The sequence below is a fragment of the Telopea speciosissima genome, chromosome 4 (genome assembly GCF_018873765.1).
Source record: "Telopea speciosissima isolate NSW1024214 ecotype Mountain lineage chromosome 4, Tspe_v1, whole genome shotgun sequence".
In the NCBI taxonomy this organism is placed as follows: Eukaryota; Viridiplantae; Streptophyta; class Magnoliopsida; order Proteales; family Proteaceae; genus Telopea; species Telopea speciosissima.
In genome coordinates this window covers 10,856,398-10,872,326 of record NC_057919.1, presented here as the reverse complement: position 1 = coordinate 10,872,326, position 15,929 = coordinate 10,856,398, and the positions used below count along the sequence as shown (strand labels likewise).

The 15,929-nt window shown below is 38.5% G+C and overlaps 2 protein-coding genes across 2 annotated transcripts in view; both read right to left on the bottom strand.

Moving 5' to 3' along the window:
• Positions 1 to 797: 797 nt before the first annotated feature.
• LOC122658678 (calmodulin-lysine N-methyltransferase) lies at positions 798 to 10,913 on the bottom strand. The gene is made up of 7 exons (XM_043853732.1): positions 10,744 to 10,913; positions 10,095 to 10,296; positions 9,824 to 9,903; positions 6,600 to 6,660; positions 6,379 to 6,494; positions 2,080 to 2,212; positions 798 to 1,388 (listed from the first exon to the last, which is right to left on the bottom strand). Exons 1-7 carry the CDS (start codon positions 10,862 to 10,864, stop codon positions 1,109 to 1,111), a joined length of 993 nt encoding a protein of 330 aa, XP_043709667.1. The 5' UTR covers positions 10,865 to 10,913; the 3' UTR covers positions 798 to 1,108.
• Positions 10,914 to 13,943: 3,030 nt separating this feature from the next.
• The window catches only part of LOC122658036 (endoplasmin homolog), a 42,803-nt gene continuing 40,817 nt past the window's right edge, over positions 13,944 to 15,929 (bottom strand). Inside the window, exons 16-18 of the mRNA XM_043852888.1 lie at positions 15,672 to 15,822; positions 15,109 to 15,513; positions 13,944 to 14,381 (exon numbers count right to left, since the gene is read on the bottom strand). Coding sequence (XP_043708823.1) covers positions 14,124 to 14,381; positions 15,109 to 15,513; positions 15,672 to 15,822 — 814 coding nt within the window. The 3' untranslated portion in view covers positions 13,944 to 14,123. The remainder of the gene's footprint in view (positions 14,382 to 15,108; positions 15,514 to 15,671; positions 15,823 to 15,929) is intronic.

The window sequence follows — 15,929 nt, the reverse complement described above, 5'->3', positions numbered from 1 at the left end:
AATTTAAGGTAAAAGGAAATAACGTTCTTAATAGACGAAAACGTTAGTTCCCCTTCAAGGGTTTTAGGTATTCTTTCTTTCTCTCTTTGAAATTACCCCTTGGTCCTCCTGTATGATGCTTCGTCTCATGCCCCAAGTGATGCCACCTGCTAGTTTACCTCACACGGGTGGTATTTTCTATCCCTCTATCTAAAAAGAAAGTATGGCCATCACGATTTAAATAATCTTGATTGATCCAATCAATTCTGGCCAATTCTACTCTGTTTTGGCTGATTCCGATCGATTCCAGCCAATTTGGATAAGAATTGATTAACATATACTAATGCCAAGGTATCGGATTCATGATTTTAGGTATTAGTATCGGACTGATACTGGTAACGGTTTTTCCCTCAAAGATACCAATACCATACCATATTTAAACACGAAACTTTTAAGTTCAAGCATTGATTAGTATGACAAATTAACTCAATTCCAGTTGCAGCACAAGCCCCCTTCTCCATTAGTACTTACCAACTGCAAGAACTTTAGGGTATTACGAAGGTAGATGGTTTTATATCGGCCAAGGATCCACACCATGACATATTCCAGAAGGCACTCTAAAATATATAAAGTTGAAAAGCAATTTATCCACCTCCCACTTTCTCCACTAAATTATATTTTACTCGATCTAAGCAACAGAATTGTTTCTTTAGACAGTTCCCCTATATTTAAAAGCTTGATCGAATGAAGATAAGGAATCTTCTGCTGTCTTAAAAGTTTCAATGCACTCACCTACAGCTAGGAGCAAAAGAAAATCATAAATGAAATGGTATGAGATCATTGGAGGACTGTCATCAATAAACCATATAGTTTATTTCCCAGTTGATAAAACTTTTAAAAGTAGATGCTCATCAAAATTGTGGTGTGCAAAGTGTAATCAAGATCTAGGGGGGGCCACCAGAATGCTATGCAACAGTAGTACAAAGTCAAGTAAAAATGACCTTGCTCAATAGCTGCTGCCCCATGCTCAAAACGCCCATCCATGCCTGCAGCTTACCACAACACAGAAGAGCATCTGCAATGCTCAGCTCAAATCACAAACGGAAAAGCAAATGTGTCTTCCAGAACTTCAAAATGTGATTCTGATCAACAGTGGGTAGCAGTGATCCTTTTCGTAGTTGGGCCAGGAGTAATCACCACTAAGGAATCTCAGATGACGTTTCCAGACTTCTCCATTGTAGTTCTCTGCCACGCTGTAATGCAAACTAACCTCTTTGATTTTCTGCAGAAACTTATCCAAGGAGTCCCCCCTTTTGGGGCTGAAGAATATGGCTTCGGAGGTTCCTGACTGCTTTAGCAATGATTTGACAGTTTGAGCAAGACCTTCATGGAATTCCTTGAAGAATGTGCTGTTGAAAGCAAAATTAGATCATGAAATTAGAAAGACATGCTTTAGCATAAGATTGTGAAAAGCCTGTACATATGCACAATAATGCATTCATTTACGTATTCTGGCTTTTTATCGGGCAATGAGGACAGAAGAGCCTTAGGCTTAAAGGTCATTTGGACTGATCACTGATATAAGAGGATGCCTCTATGTCCAATTTGTAGGACTATTGAAGCAAAATTTTAAGTGCCAATCAACAAGACATAGAGAGGATGATCTACCCATGGCAAAAAAGTAAATTTCCTAACAAGTTTAAGTTGGACCCAATTGGGTTCCACTCTAATACCAATAGCAGTCCTAGTCCAGACTGCAGACCTCTTATCACAGAATATTATGCATTGAAAAACATTCACTACATAAATATAGGAATACAACACAATATCATTTCAAAAGGGCATACCCAGTGCACGAGGCTCCCTCCACTGCAGGGTCTGGGGAGGGTCAAAATGTAGGCAGCCTTACCCCTGCTTTCGTAGGGAGGCTGTTTCCAGACTTGAACCCATGACCACTTGGTCACAATGGAGCAACCTTACCGTTGTACCAAGGCCCACCCTCGCAGCGCAATATCATTTCATCCATGTTAAATACAGTGAGGAAAGGATGCATATTTGTTCAAACAAATAAAGGCACTTCAAAGTGGAATAGAAACGTACCAATCACTTGCAACAATAATATCAAAGGGGTCCAAGTTACATGAGACTTCATTTTGATTCCAGTGCAACGTCATAGACTTCACATCTGTATCACCAAAGGCTCCACAGTTGGCATTTATATTACGCTGAATATCTGAATGTTAAGGGCTTGAAACCAATCTTGCAACAGGGAACAAAAAATAGGTAGGAAGAATATAAATGGCTGAGAACCAAGAACATGCATTAGTGTAAGTTATATCAATGCCTTAAAAACACGATTGATGAACATCCATGCCTAAAAGCAGGAGCAATAGGGTGAACATTTAACTGCTACCTACAACTAAACATTAACAACACATGAGCTACAGCAGTTATTTAAATCCGAAAAGGAAAAGCAGATAAAAATAAAGAGGGGGAAAGGCAAAATGTAACGCACAATATTTAGCATCCTAATGGTAAAGGACATTCAACAGTCAAATAAAGGTGGACTAACTTTTGTAAGGAACAGGAACGCCAGGCTGCACATGTGGCTCAAGCAGTCAAATAAAAGATTTTTTGAACTTATTTTTATTCAATATAAAATATATGAACTTGATGGCATAGGACATCACCCTATCTAACTGGTAGAGATCACGACTCACTATAAGGGTGCTAACGGGCAAATACTCCACATTGCAACAATATTTGAGCAATACATATTCCATGGTTACAGGAAGGCAAGTCCTTTTTCAAGATGCTGCATAGTGGTGGAAGTGCAATTCCTCATAAAACAATTGAAATTTTTACGTTTCTCCAAGGATCGCTTTCTTCAAGTGCACTGAACCTCATTAGGAGAGGCTAGAGAATGACGAACCTATGTTGGCTCTGTGCACGGTTGAAGAAGATGTCAATCACCTCTTTGTGAAATGCATTTATGCTTCAGGGTTATTTTTTTTCCCGGACGAGAGCGGATTTGTGTCAGCAGCAGGGATTGGTTTGACTTTTTTAAGTACACTGTTTTCCATGAAGGAAAGGAAGGAGGTCAGACAGCAGAGGGCTGCAATTCTATGGAAAATGATACCTGTGGCTGTACACTGGTGTACATGGAGGGAAAAAAACACTTGCAGCTTTGAAGAGGAGTAAAAAACAGCTCTAAGGGATGTAGGAAGGCCAAGCAACAAGTTCAGAGTTGAATAGCTGTGCTACCAGAATTAAGAGGATTAATACTTTCGGGTTTTGGGAGAATTGGGATGAGAATGTAAATGAGGACAAATTTTGGGTTATACACAATTGCAAAGAAAAAAAAATTTAGAGTCCGAGATGTGGACAGATCGCAATTATACAGCAATCTGAGCGTATAGGCCACTTTTTGACATGAGATAGTAATGCAAAATTAGAGCCAAACTAGAAGACTAGAAAGCAATTTGCAGAACAGGATCACCAAAACAGAAACAACTAGAGAACTACGGAGAATTTTATAACTTGAAACAAAATAATCAGAATGGCCTGGTATTCAGGTCGAGTAGTCCTCTTGGTTGCTAGAATCTGCCTGTAGAATATCTCAGCAAACAGAGGTATAAACAAGGCTGCACAGAGAAATCCTGGTGTAACTAGGAAAACAGAGCAGATTGCTGGCACTTGAACATCGGCTATATAATCCTCAGTACGTTAGAACAGAAATCAAAAAAGCAAATAACCAGAGTCTAAAATATCAAATTTGAGACAACTCTAAGTAGTATTCTGTAAATTATGAAACTAGGAAGCAAGGTGAAAACAGGGGTACATCACAGAATACTAACTCTAAGTAGTATTCTGTAAATTATGAAACTAGGAAGCAAGGTGAAAACAGGGGAACATCGCAGAATACTAACAAGTGTTAATAACTGTCCTGGAAAGTGAGATACAAGGAATAAGAAGATTTTTTAGAGAAAGCAGAACAGAATCTACCTGCGGGTCCCTTGGAATCCACCAAGTAACACTGCAAATCCTCACATCAAGATTGTCCAGAAAACTGAACTTTTAATACATAAAAGTGTGGGCTACAGCCATAGGCCTGTACACATATTTACAACTTTGAACCTGGACAGACTCAGACACTGACTTGAATTATGAGTACATTTTCTCAAACTGAATTGAAAACCAGAACTGAGACTACTACTTAAACCTGTCTCCCAGCTTAAAATTACTCCTATACCAACTAGGACTCTGTAGAAAAAATCATAGACTAACCCTGAACAAAACCCAATCTATAGCTGCTGCTAGGACTCCATATTGACATCAAAATAACAAAAATAAAACCTAACTGAATAACCCACGACCACACCTGTAATTAAACTCCTTAACTACTGACTGAACACCACTCGCAAGCCTAAATTCTCCTCATGGGAATCATTCAATTGCATTCCTGCTAGCACTACAAAAAACTCGTCTTAACACCCTTACTATTGTTGTGCAGCCTTTCCTCGGGTTCGTAGAGTCGGGTTTCTCGTTTATCCATATAACAGACTAACAGAGGAGCCGCCCCCACTAGGCAGGCGGCCATTGGTCATAACATGTATTGAATCCACATAATCCCAGGTTCATTGAAAATACCAAAATGAACTTTTAAATTAAACTGAAATCATGTATAACAGGCTGTTTTACCACCACATCAAACATCCAAAGAGAAGTGATGGGATTAGTACCCAGGGTCAATTTAGAAATCTAAATATAAAACAAATACGACTCGCATACACATTTGGAACTAACCTAAAATAAATACTAAATTCACTAAACACAAATCTGAACCCAAGGAAAAGTATCCAATCCAAAATATCAGAAGTAACCCTACATTCATAGGAGAGACAAATAAATCAAAAACAAAAGGCTTTCTGGCGCACCCATGCCTACCACTCCTGTTGTTTTTAATATACTGAAACCACGTCCAGAAATTTCTGCAGCCCCATAACAAATCGACACCCTAATGTCCTTCCGGCACTATGTAAGAAAGAACTAAGGGCTGTACCAAAATGTAACCAAGCTCTAGCCTAGGTAGTTTGGAGCATGGAGTGACTGATTCATTCACAAATCAGGCACAAATAGTATGTATGTTAGGTGTTCAATATTGGGGGCTATTGACTTCGCTACAAAGATAATTTATTTTTTTTATTTTTTTATATTGGGCTCCAGCCTTTACAATTGGCTGCTAAAATTTACTCTCTTTTTTGGTATTCATTATCTCTGTAATTCAGTTCTCCAATAATGAGTTCATTTTTTTGTGATAGTGTCGAACCTCTCATATTGTTTTATCGCTTATGGCCCTTATTTCTGTCAATGTGAACAAAAATGTCTTATTCTCTCATACAACCCTTCCGCGTTGAGAGGGCCAAATACTTCACCATTGACTTGCAGGTTGGAAAACCTCATCTACCTATACTGCTCTTCCCATTTAAATGAAGCTGCACCTACAGATAGGAGAATCTACATTAACCTATATTAGTGGCGGTAAACCAATTATATGATAGGTGACTCCATGTGGGCCATGTGGCTGAAAGCAGCTATTCTAATCCTCCTTGTTTTTCTCTTTTTCCAGTTAATGTTGTCACTCCAACCACAGAACCAACAGTAAAATTCTACCACTGGGGCAGACACTGGATGGCAAGGGAAGCTTATTAATAACCTGACAAAATAGATACAATTTTTCTTTTGCTAGGACCTCATTGGTTAGTACTAGAAGATCCCGTCCATTGGAACCCCTGGTTATGAACCTGAATCAAATAGTATGGAACTTGTTCTGTTTCAAATGAAATCCCCTAGCATATGAAAGTGAAAAAGTGCCTTCATATCTTAAAGCGTGTATTTGATGTATTTGGAGCAATTACACTGGGATCCACTTTTGGAGGAATATGAATCAAAGCAATAACAAGAATATTTCTAGTGGAACATCTTTCACAATCAACGGAGAGATATTACACTAGTAGACCAAGGGATAAGTAATTCAACTCATGTACATACAGATCATGAATGTTTAGAATCCATAAAGGAACGAAGAAGGGTGAGAGTCCACATTCAGAGGCCAGTGCTAAGGGAGATCCAATAAACCAACAATCAATCTGACCAAACCATCAAAAAAAGTTATATGGATCAATCAATATATTTTTCTAAAATATTTAAAAAGCAGAGAGGAAGGGCTAATGTAATTTGATGGATCATAAATCAGATATTCGAAGACCTATAAAATATTGTCTGATCTCATGCATTGTGATATATATCAGGATGGGTGGTGTGTCTTTAACTCACCATTGCATTGTAATATAGTCCATATAAAAGAGAAGAAAGAGTATCATACGATAGAAAGGATACAATCAACAACTAGAGGGTTCCCGTCAGATATTACTACTTCTAATGCGTCTGTGGCTGCTGCAATAACTAATCCAGCTAGTCCATAGCCTGATCCAAGCTCCAGGATTCTTTTGGACCTGGATCAATTCAGAAGAGATCCAAACAATTCTAATCAGTATATAAGACGAGAACAATAAGAAACTAACTCTAATCGTATGAGAAATGGCCAAAATTTTACATACCTGAACTTTTCAGCATATGACAAACAAAAATAAGCAAGGACATCTTCTGATGGCCAACGACCTGTGCAGTAGGAACATGTAAATACCACAAACATACATCAAGGAACAACACGATACCACAAAAACAATTTCTTGGCAATGAATGCAGGACCAGTAAAATAGAAGGATGGAAAACATATAAATAGTACTTATTATTCTATGCTACCTATATATCTATCTGTAATCTATCGATTAGAAAAAAAAAAGTATTCTATCAATTAGAAAAAGACAGCAATATTGCCAGTTTGAAAAGGCATGCACCCACAAAATATTGGTGTGCAATCGAGAAAGTCACTCAAAAGATAAGAGAAGTTAATAGTTCTCACATGTTAATAGTTCTAGACCAGGGTTCAGAGACTTCAAAGATTGACTGAGAAGATAAATAGATATAGTAAAATTAGGACCAAAACCTTCTAGGATCTGCCCTATTATTGGGTTTTCAAAAAGTTTAAATTCAACTACCTTGCAAACACATAAACGTAAAGTCATACAAAAGTCAAGAGATAGAAAATTAAATAAAGTAATTCTTAAAATGCTCAGCACTTCTTTCAAAATTTGAGCAAACTAGCATGGGGATTTTTGTGCTGATGATCCAATCTCAACCAACATAATTGACACCAAACAAACCACGTATCTTAAATAATTTTTTTGCAACTTCAAGATTCTTGTCTAGTACCCATTATTCTCTGAATAGGCAATTGAAAATCAAAACTTCAAAAGGATCCCATCAAGCATCATCAAACAGTTTTGACAACCACCTAGATCACTAACAGTTCCAAACTTGAAGAACTCACCAGAAAGGCACAGGTACAGCCTGATTGAACACCAACCCACAAAATACTATATTTAAAAATAAAAAAATCTCAGAATGTTCTCATCAGAAAGGTTGAAATATCAGAAAGAATTGCAAGTCAACACTCTCTATTCAAACATCAGAAAGGTTGAAATACATGTCCAATCTTTCTTTTGTTTCTTTTTATTTTTTTTCAATTTTCAGTTTGATAAGTTGGTAGTGTGTGTACGACTGTATGGTTTGTGGGATCTACATGTAATTGCTGATTAGGTTCAAAACCTCATTCACAGGTCTCCCCCTTCATTTATGTCATATATCCAAATAAAACCAACACTAGCTTTCCATGGCCTCGAAGCATAGTTCAAAATTTTGACATTCCCAAGACGAAACATGAGACGAAAACCAGAAGCAGCATAATTTCGGTTGTAAATTTTGCTACTTTCGATCACAAAAATACACTGTTTTGTCGAAATTTCAACCATTTCAGTTGAAAATTTAGGCCATTGCCCCCTCGAAATGTCCAAGCGAAACTCACGGAATAAATGTATTGTTTCGGTAAAAAAATCACTAATTTCGGTCTGACAAAATGAAATCAAAATATGAGTTTTTGAACTATGCCTCAAAGACATGCAACCAGTAAAAAAGGCATACCCACTATGCACAAGGCTCCCGCCACTGCGGGGTCTGGCGAGGGTCATACTGTACACAGCCTTTCCCCCACTTTGCATAGAGGCTGTTTCCGAAAGACATGCAACCATTATGGTCCAAAAATACTCAAACACACATCTCATCTTCCTCAATTTACAAGGAGGTTCCATTGGTCCTCCCACAGCTCACATCCCTTAACATCCTCAGACCAACAATGAATGCATTTGCTTCTTGTCTGATAACTTTAGTTTCTGTACCCATACTTCTCGCCAATATCATCACTTAACTTCAATTTCCTTCAACCATTCTTCACTCACAGTCTAGTCACTAGTGGTCCCACATAAGAGTTGACTAAAACCCCACTTCTTCACCATATTCATACATTCATTTTCTGAAACCTAATTTAACCAGAGATATCCTGATGCAGATCGTTGATAGAAAGAATAAGAGGCAATGGTATGGTTCATCATTGAACCAAATTTTATTGACCCAAACCAAGCCATGCAATTGGGGTTGTCTGGTTTCCTTAAAACCAGGATAGTGGGTAGCTGTTAGGACTCTGATGTGGATCCAGGGTTCCGAAACCCAACTCGGATTGCTTATGGACCCACCCAATCAACGAATAGCTCAAATCTAATAAACATTGGCAATCTCATAATATACCAGAAATTTCCAGGGGTTGTTAGGCACGTAAACAAGAAAGGACACAAAGGGGATTACTATTTATTGCTTGGGAACAAACTAGGAAGGGTTTGTAAAATATGGACTAAGTGGAATACAGAGAGGAAGCAATTAAAATTTAACTAATAAAACAGCACTTAAATAACAAACTCCTAATTGAACCAGGAATATAATAAAGCAACTAAAATTATAAGAATTAAACTACTACAAGCTAACTGGTCCATTTAAAGATGGCTGCTCAATCTCCATGAATCTAGCCCAACAGATGGCTTGGTTCATTCTAGTTCGAGTGGACCAAACTACATCAGTATATTTCTGAAAAAGCCCCAGGTTTCTTTCTAATTCCCTTGCTTGCACTTCTAATAATTAACTGCACAAAGAAACCCAGAGAACAATTAAGTCCTTAGATTTATGGGCATTCGGCCACCTGGGAAGAAAGCTTAGATAAACAATTTGTTAATCCAGGATATTTTCCCAATATCATGCAGTTTAAATCAGCGAAAGAAGCATTCACCCCAACATATTATATCCTGTCAACCTTCTGAAATGAATAACATCATTAAAAGCACATAGTAGAATCTTCAAGCTACTAAAATTATGGTATTGGTAACCAGGAAAATTTGGACCCTCAAACCGAACAAACACATAATAAAGTCATCATTTACTACATCAGGCAATTTAGCAACAGAAGAAATTCGAACTAAAAATCACCATTTTGCATATTCATTCATATTCAGCTTGTTAAATGTTAAAGCATCATCAGAATAACACTATAGAATCTTCAAACTCATAAAAGTATGGAATTGGTAACTAGGAAAGATTAGAATCGTGAAGTGCCACAAAAGAGAATTAACCTAAATTTTGGGTTGAGACAGGTTATTAAGAAGCTAAACAAAATGCTCTTTTATTATCATTTTAATCTAAACCCTTTCCCAGAAACCGAAACTAAAATTTTGAAGATCGTGGAAACAGAAAAGGGTACAGAAATTATATGCCACAGCTATATTGTAAAGGATAAAGATCCTCAAAACTCTAGCGTCCACGGGGTTTGAATAGAACTTACATACAAGGCCCGTGTTGTCAACCTCAAATCTGTTGCAGATCTCAAACTCATTGAAGTCAACATGGTTCTCTAATCTTTGACTGTAACAAATTAGAAAGAGAGAGAGAAGAGAGAGATCACATTCAAATTTTTCAGGACACCAAAAAACAAAATGCAAGCGTATTCATACCCAGCCCTGACTCACTAATCACTTATATAAAACATGAAGTTTGCAAGCACCATCATATAAAATCACCAACAAGTGAATGAACAATAGAAATAGCAAATTCACATTAGAACAAGTGTGGGAACTCCTTCCAAGGGTAACGTATAGCGCATGCAAGTGTCTCTCAGGCTATCCAGATTGTTCATTTCCAACGACGAAGCAGACGCTTCTGGAACAAGACCATCGTTGATAAGCTGACATGATATCAAGTTAAACCCGTGAGATGTCTTCCTGGAAATACGTTCTATGCCACTTTGAGATTGGTTGTCTGCTAGAGAAAAAAACAAAGGGAGAGAAGTCAGCAAATCGGCATAATTTCACAAAGAAAGCAGAAATTATGAAAATGTCAAACCCAATGAAGCAAGAGAAGGAACAATGAGAAATGAGAGGCGTTCAAATACAGAACAACGAGAGATGAATCACGATACAGCTCAGATAAAGATAGATTGCGATGAAGGGTGATCATCATCCCTACCCTTTAACCTGAGAAAGTATGTCAGTAATTTTGTTATTTCTTTTCTGAACCCAATGTGATAGCAGGGGCCTAAGCAACGAGAAGCTACAAACCGAAACTCTAATTGACAAGTGACCACTCGAGTAGATCATATCAATGAGTTGATTAGTGTTTACTCCCCTTCAGGTTTTACACCCAAAATTAAGGATCTTATCAAACTCCAAACAGAGTAAAAGCAGAATTGCGGAGGAGGAGACGAACCGGGCTGAGCGGCACGACAACGAAGAAACGCTTGTCGAAGAATTCCCCAACGCAGAGATGATGGCTTCGTTCTTGAATTAGAAAGAGAAAGATCTGTTTTCTCCATGTTCTTTTCTTCCATTTTCCCGGTAATTGCTAATTTGGTTCGTCCGTGTTTTTGGACTATGGATAAATTATGGAAAAATGGAGCATTAGGGCGTTTGCGGAATTAAACAATACTAGCTAACCTCTTACATTTTTTTTTTGGGTGCAGGGCCACTATGGGACCACCATGGTTCGTGATCTCGATTGGGATCGGATCGGCCAATATGGATCAGGATCACTCAAACTCGGGCAAATATGACCCTTTTGTCCCCATTTTCTTATAAATTAAAAAAAAAAAACTAATTTTTTTACCTTTTTACCCTTGTCCGTACAGCCGGATCGTATCAGGATTGGTCTCAGCCAATACCGATCCGATCTGACCAAAATTGACCGATCCAATTCAATACCTCAAACCATGGAGACCACACAAACTCACAAAGGACCCATTGAGGTGTGTGACAAGCCCCCAAGAGGGCCACATGGATGCCCCCAGCCTACGCTCTCATTGGCTCCTGCATTGATGCAAGGCCACACATACAAAGATGCTAGTGTATCCTATTGTCAATATCTCAGAGAACCTTTTCCCTTTGATTTATGGGAAAGAGAACGCTACCCACAGTGTATAACCCCTATGCCCAAACACAGGGCTATGCAAAATGACCATCGCGCCCCCAAGTATTTCCACATTTTCATGGGATGTGGTGGTCATTTCGCATGGCCCTGTGTCTAGGTGCAGGGGCTACGCACCCCATGGTACCTGATCACATTCTTTCCCCCTTTATTATTTACCTCACGTATAATTATAATTCATAGAACTTGATAAAATATGGTTGGATGCGGTTGAGGGGGGGAGGGGGGTAAGGGGAACTCATTTAAACAGTCGGCTTTGATATGCATTTTGAGAATTCAACAAATTTCAAATCCTCTTCAACAACCGTTCCAAAGTTTATCAAACCCGCTATCTTCATTGTCCCAAGTGGAATGATGATGTGGCAATCATGATAGTTATAGTACATGGGTCTGGATCAACTATATATCAAATTTCATAGTCTAATTCAAACACTCATTCCATATGTTGGCACACGCTCCTATAATTTCTCCGACCACTACTGTGTAATATCTGTAGTTGGGGTATCAAGGTTTTGACTAGGGTGATTCACTTGAGTTGCGTGAAAAAAAACATGAAACTTGGTTAGGAGTTAATTTGGTGTATTTGCCAGAGTCATGCGAAACTCATCAAGTTTATTATTATTATTAGATCATATACTATTAATACATCATAAGTTTGGTCTACAACTAAACAAAACCTAGACTTTGTGTTTGATTGTCTTCAACATTAGCTCTTTTCCAGTTATGGTAATATCCCATATTTCTGAATTTTTCAACCTCGAATTTTTCACTTAGGTTGTGTTTGTTTCTCGAGAAGATAGGTTCTAAAAAAATTATTTTTAATTATGGAAGAATGCTCTCTATGCCACAGCACAACCTGCGCCCAGGCACATGGGCAGCCTATGCAGGGGGGGAGGGTGGTCATTCTGCCCACCCCCATGTGCCTGGGTGCAGGCTGCGTTGCGGCACAGAGAACAATGCCCCTTATATATTTTAGTTTATGGGAAAAGGAACACTACTTGGTTGTGTGGTTCTTGCACCTAGATATAGGAGCACACAAAATTACCGCTCAGCTGTTTATGAAATCAAAAATTCTTTTATGTTGATACCCCTATGTGCAATCTCATTGCCCCTTGCACTGATGCAAGCTCTACACGACCAATCAACGATCTCTTGCCCTTATTTTATATTTTCCTACCATTTAGCCCTTTTCTTTGGATGAACATTTCGATGAAGAAAATTTTGATGTGAATGAGGAAATGAATCCAAATATATGATGGAGATGGAATTTTTGATGGGGTGCCAAGACTATCACTGATCAAGGTAGTAGCACTTTTTTGAGAAAACAACCTCTGAATCTTGAGAATCTAGTAAGGAATTGGATTGGACGGATGCGACCAATTTTCAATTAAGAGGTGAGAGGATTAAATTTTAAGCACAGCTAAGGTTTGTCAGGTGGTGAACCTAATTATGCCATGTGAAAGTATTATAATGTTTTACCAAAAGAGAAAAGTATTATAATGTGGCAATTCTATCAATTGGATGTCTTGGGAACAATTTATATTGGCCTTCCTAGTTTCATTCGCTAAATTCTATCATACATCTTCCCCTGTATTGTGATTCGATGTATCCATTTGGGAAAATTTATCCACTTAAGTGCGATGCATTGCACAATGCCCTACACTTGAAAAGATAAAAAGATGCCACTGCCCATGTTTTTATCGTTGAATTCTTAAGGTGGTCCTTGCACTATCTTTGCAATTTGAATTTTTCAATAACTTGCTTTTGCAACTTAAACAAATTCTGCTGGGCTGAAAAAACATATTGGGTGCAGCTTTGAGTTTACTTGTCGATCAAATTTCATTTCCACCCAACAAGCCACAGGCATGATAAGGCACCACCCAGCGTAGCTAACATTAATTGAACCCAGCAATGGTAAATTCACAAGCCATTGAACATAACCTTCTTATTTAAATAAAAAAAAAGGTATTACCTCTCAGCTAGAACAGGTGATTGGGCTGTAAGAATTATGCGGCTAACAAACTTTTAAGTATTAGCATGTTCAATCCACAAAACTCAGAAAAATCCTGGATGAATCTCGTTCAATTCAGTTTCCTATCACAACGATAAGATCACTGTTTTTCTTTGAATACCATCAGATACTACCATCAGAAAGATAAGACGACATACCAGGGAGGTTTCCAACCAGATAAGGTGGCTAATAAGAAACAAGGTCAGTAAAAGCAATTTAGTCCCACAGCTCAAGTGGAAATCTGTATGGTTACGCAACCAAACAGGGCCAAGACTGGGTGGAGCTGCAAATAGATGTACACTGCATATTACAGCTAGTAGTAATGGTTCTCAGCACCAGTGCTTGGCGCACAATCAGGGGGCGTTATACTGTATCCTTTTCCAAGTTGGCACCCATACTACATTCTAGGAGCATGTGGACATTGTAAGCACAAAGAAATATTCTACATCAAGTGGGTTGAACTTGAACAAGATAATCTCTGCAAATTTCTACTCACTACAAGACAAAATTTCTAGTGACTATTCTTACAGTAGTTCCAAACCTATCCAATTTCTTTCTTTTTTTTCAGAAAGGGAGGATGCAATGTTTCAGGGTTCTCCTTGAGAAACTAGGTAGTCAGAAAATCTTAATTACGAGTATGTCACCTCTCATAAATTTACAACTCATCCTTGCTAAAAGATTCTTCTGTGTCTGAATCATCCTCTGTGGTTCTGGCTTCATCACCCTTTACTTCAGTTTCAACCTCCTCTGCATCATCTTCCTCTTCCACTGCTGCATCTGGACTGATCTTCAGGCTGTTCTTGACAGAGCTGTAGATACTGGATGCAAAATCCTTAGGGTCATTAAGCACGAAGCCACTCTCCATAAGTGCCGTTTGGTACATAAGCCTTGCTGTCTGCTTTACATTCTCATCCTGCAAAGCAACACCATTTCAAGTTTTTAGCTTTTTTTTAGCACTCATTTGAGGGATAAAAAGTAGTGTGTGTGCGTGTGTGTGAGAGAGAGAGAGAGAGAGGTTAGTCTCAGCCAATGTTATATCTAATATTTGATTTGCTAGTTAAGAATAAGAATGCACAGTAACAAATAATACGAAATTACATTTATCAACCGGACCCTGTGATCCATCACAGCATTTCCTGATCTGACACCCAATGGAACAGCATAAGATTTTCGAATGTCTTTTTGTTACAAGCTTTAATTATGTTGGGGGAAAACAAGGCTTTCCAAGAGGCAAGAGGCCATAGGGGCCACACCACCAGAAGGAGAATTTTGTTTAAATGTTATCTGGTCCAATTAGTTATAAGTTATTTTCCAGAGACAATATGAGGCTGGTTCACATTCTCGAACAAGAATGGTTCTTGTACGCTGGATGCCAGCCATATAGAATCCACACCCCTTGCCCAAGGAGGAGTGGATTCCATATGGCCGGGCATCCAGTGTACGAGAACACATCCGAGCTCAGCCAATACTAGGATATCATTATCAAGATAGCCCATCTCAGAAGAACACTAGTTACAAGACTAGACCAACCGACTTTCTAGATAATCCATTGTTCCCATATGCATAGATAAGCATCTATTCACATAAAAACTACAGAAAGCACACAATCTTCACATGCAAATTAATAGTTAAATAAATACCTCAGGTTCCTTGACAACCCTGTCCCGAAGCTCCTTGATGATTGGGTGCCTAGGGTTAATCTCAAGAACCCTCTTGCCACGCATATATGCCTGCTTATTGGCATCAGATAGAGTCTGAGATTGCATAATTCTTTCCATGTTTGCACTCCACCCATACTTGGAGGTCACAACCACACATGGGCTGTTATCCAGACGGTTGCTTATCTTCACATCATCAACGTTTTCACTGGCAAGAGCACCCTTCCACCATTTTGTTAGCTCTTTGAATGATTCCTTGACCTCCTTGTCCTTCGATTCCTTCCCGAGTTTCAGCCCTTCCTTTGACACATTCTGGAATTTCTTGTCTTCATAATCCATCAGATATTGCATTAGGTATTCATCTACCGGATCAGTGAAGAAAATAACCTGGAATTATATATTACACAGAGGTTAGAGGGAAAAAACCAACCATCATAACATATCAAAGAAAAGCATATGCAGTGACAATCGACCAATGCCAATAAATAAACAAGTCTGTCTGAGCAGGTGCTGTCAAATAAAGACGGTGTCTTTAAAAATCATACCTCATAATTTTTCTTCTTGAGCCTCTCAAGGAAGGGTGATGTCTCCAATTGTTCCTTACTGGTTCCTGTTATATAAAAGATATCCTTCTGCCCAGGTTTCATTCTTGAGATGTACTGATCTAGTGATGTTAGCTTGCCACCAGACTTCGTACTGCAAATATGAATGCAGAGACGAGAAATTATCATGGAAGAAGAATATGATCCAAAGATACCACAACCCAAAGGCTGATGAGAAACATAATGTCTGAAGTACAAAGG

Bases quoted from the DNA above. Each gene is read 5' to 3' on its own strand.
- LOC122658678 (XM_043853732.1), bottom strand. From the start codon at position 10,864: ATGGAAGAAAAGAACATGGAGAAAACAGATCTTTCTCTTTCTAATTCA. The intron at 6,661-9,823 runs GTAAGTTCTATT...CCTACTGCACAG, and splicing joins TGACAACACGGGCCTTGTAT to GTCGTTGGCCATCAGAAGAT. The intron at 2,213-6,378 runs GTATCCTTTCTA...CTTAACATTCAG, and splicing joins GAACCCTCTAGTTGTTGATT to ATATTCAGCGTAATATAAAT.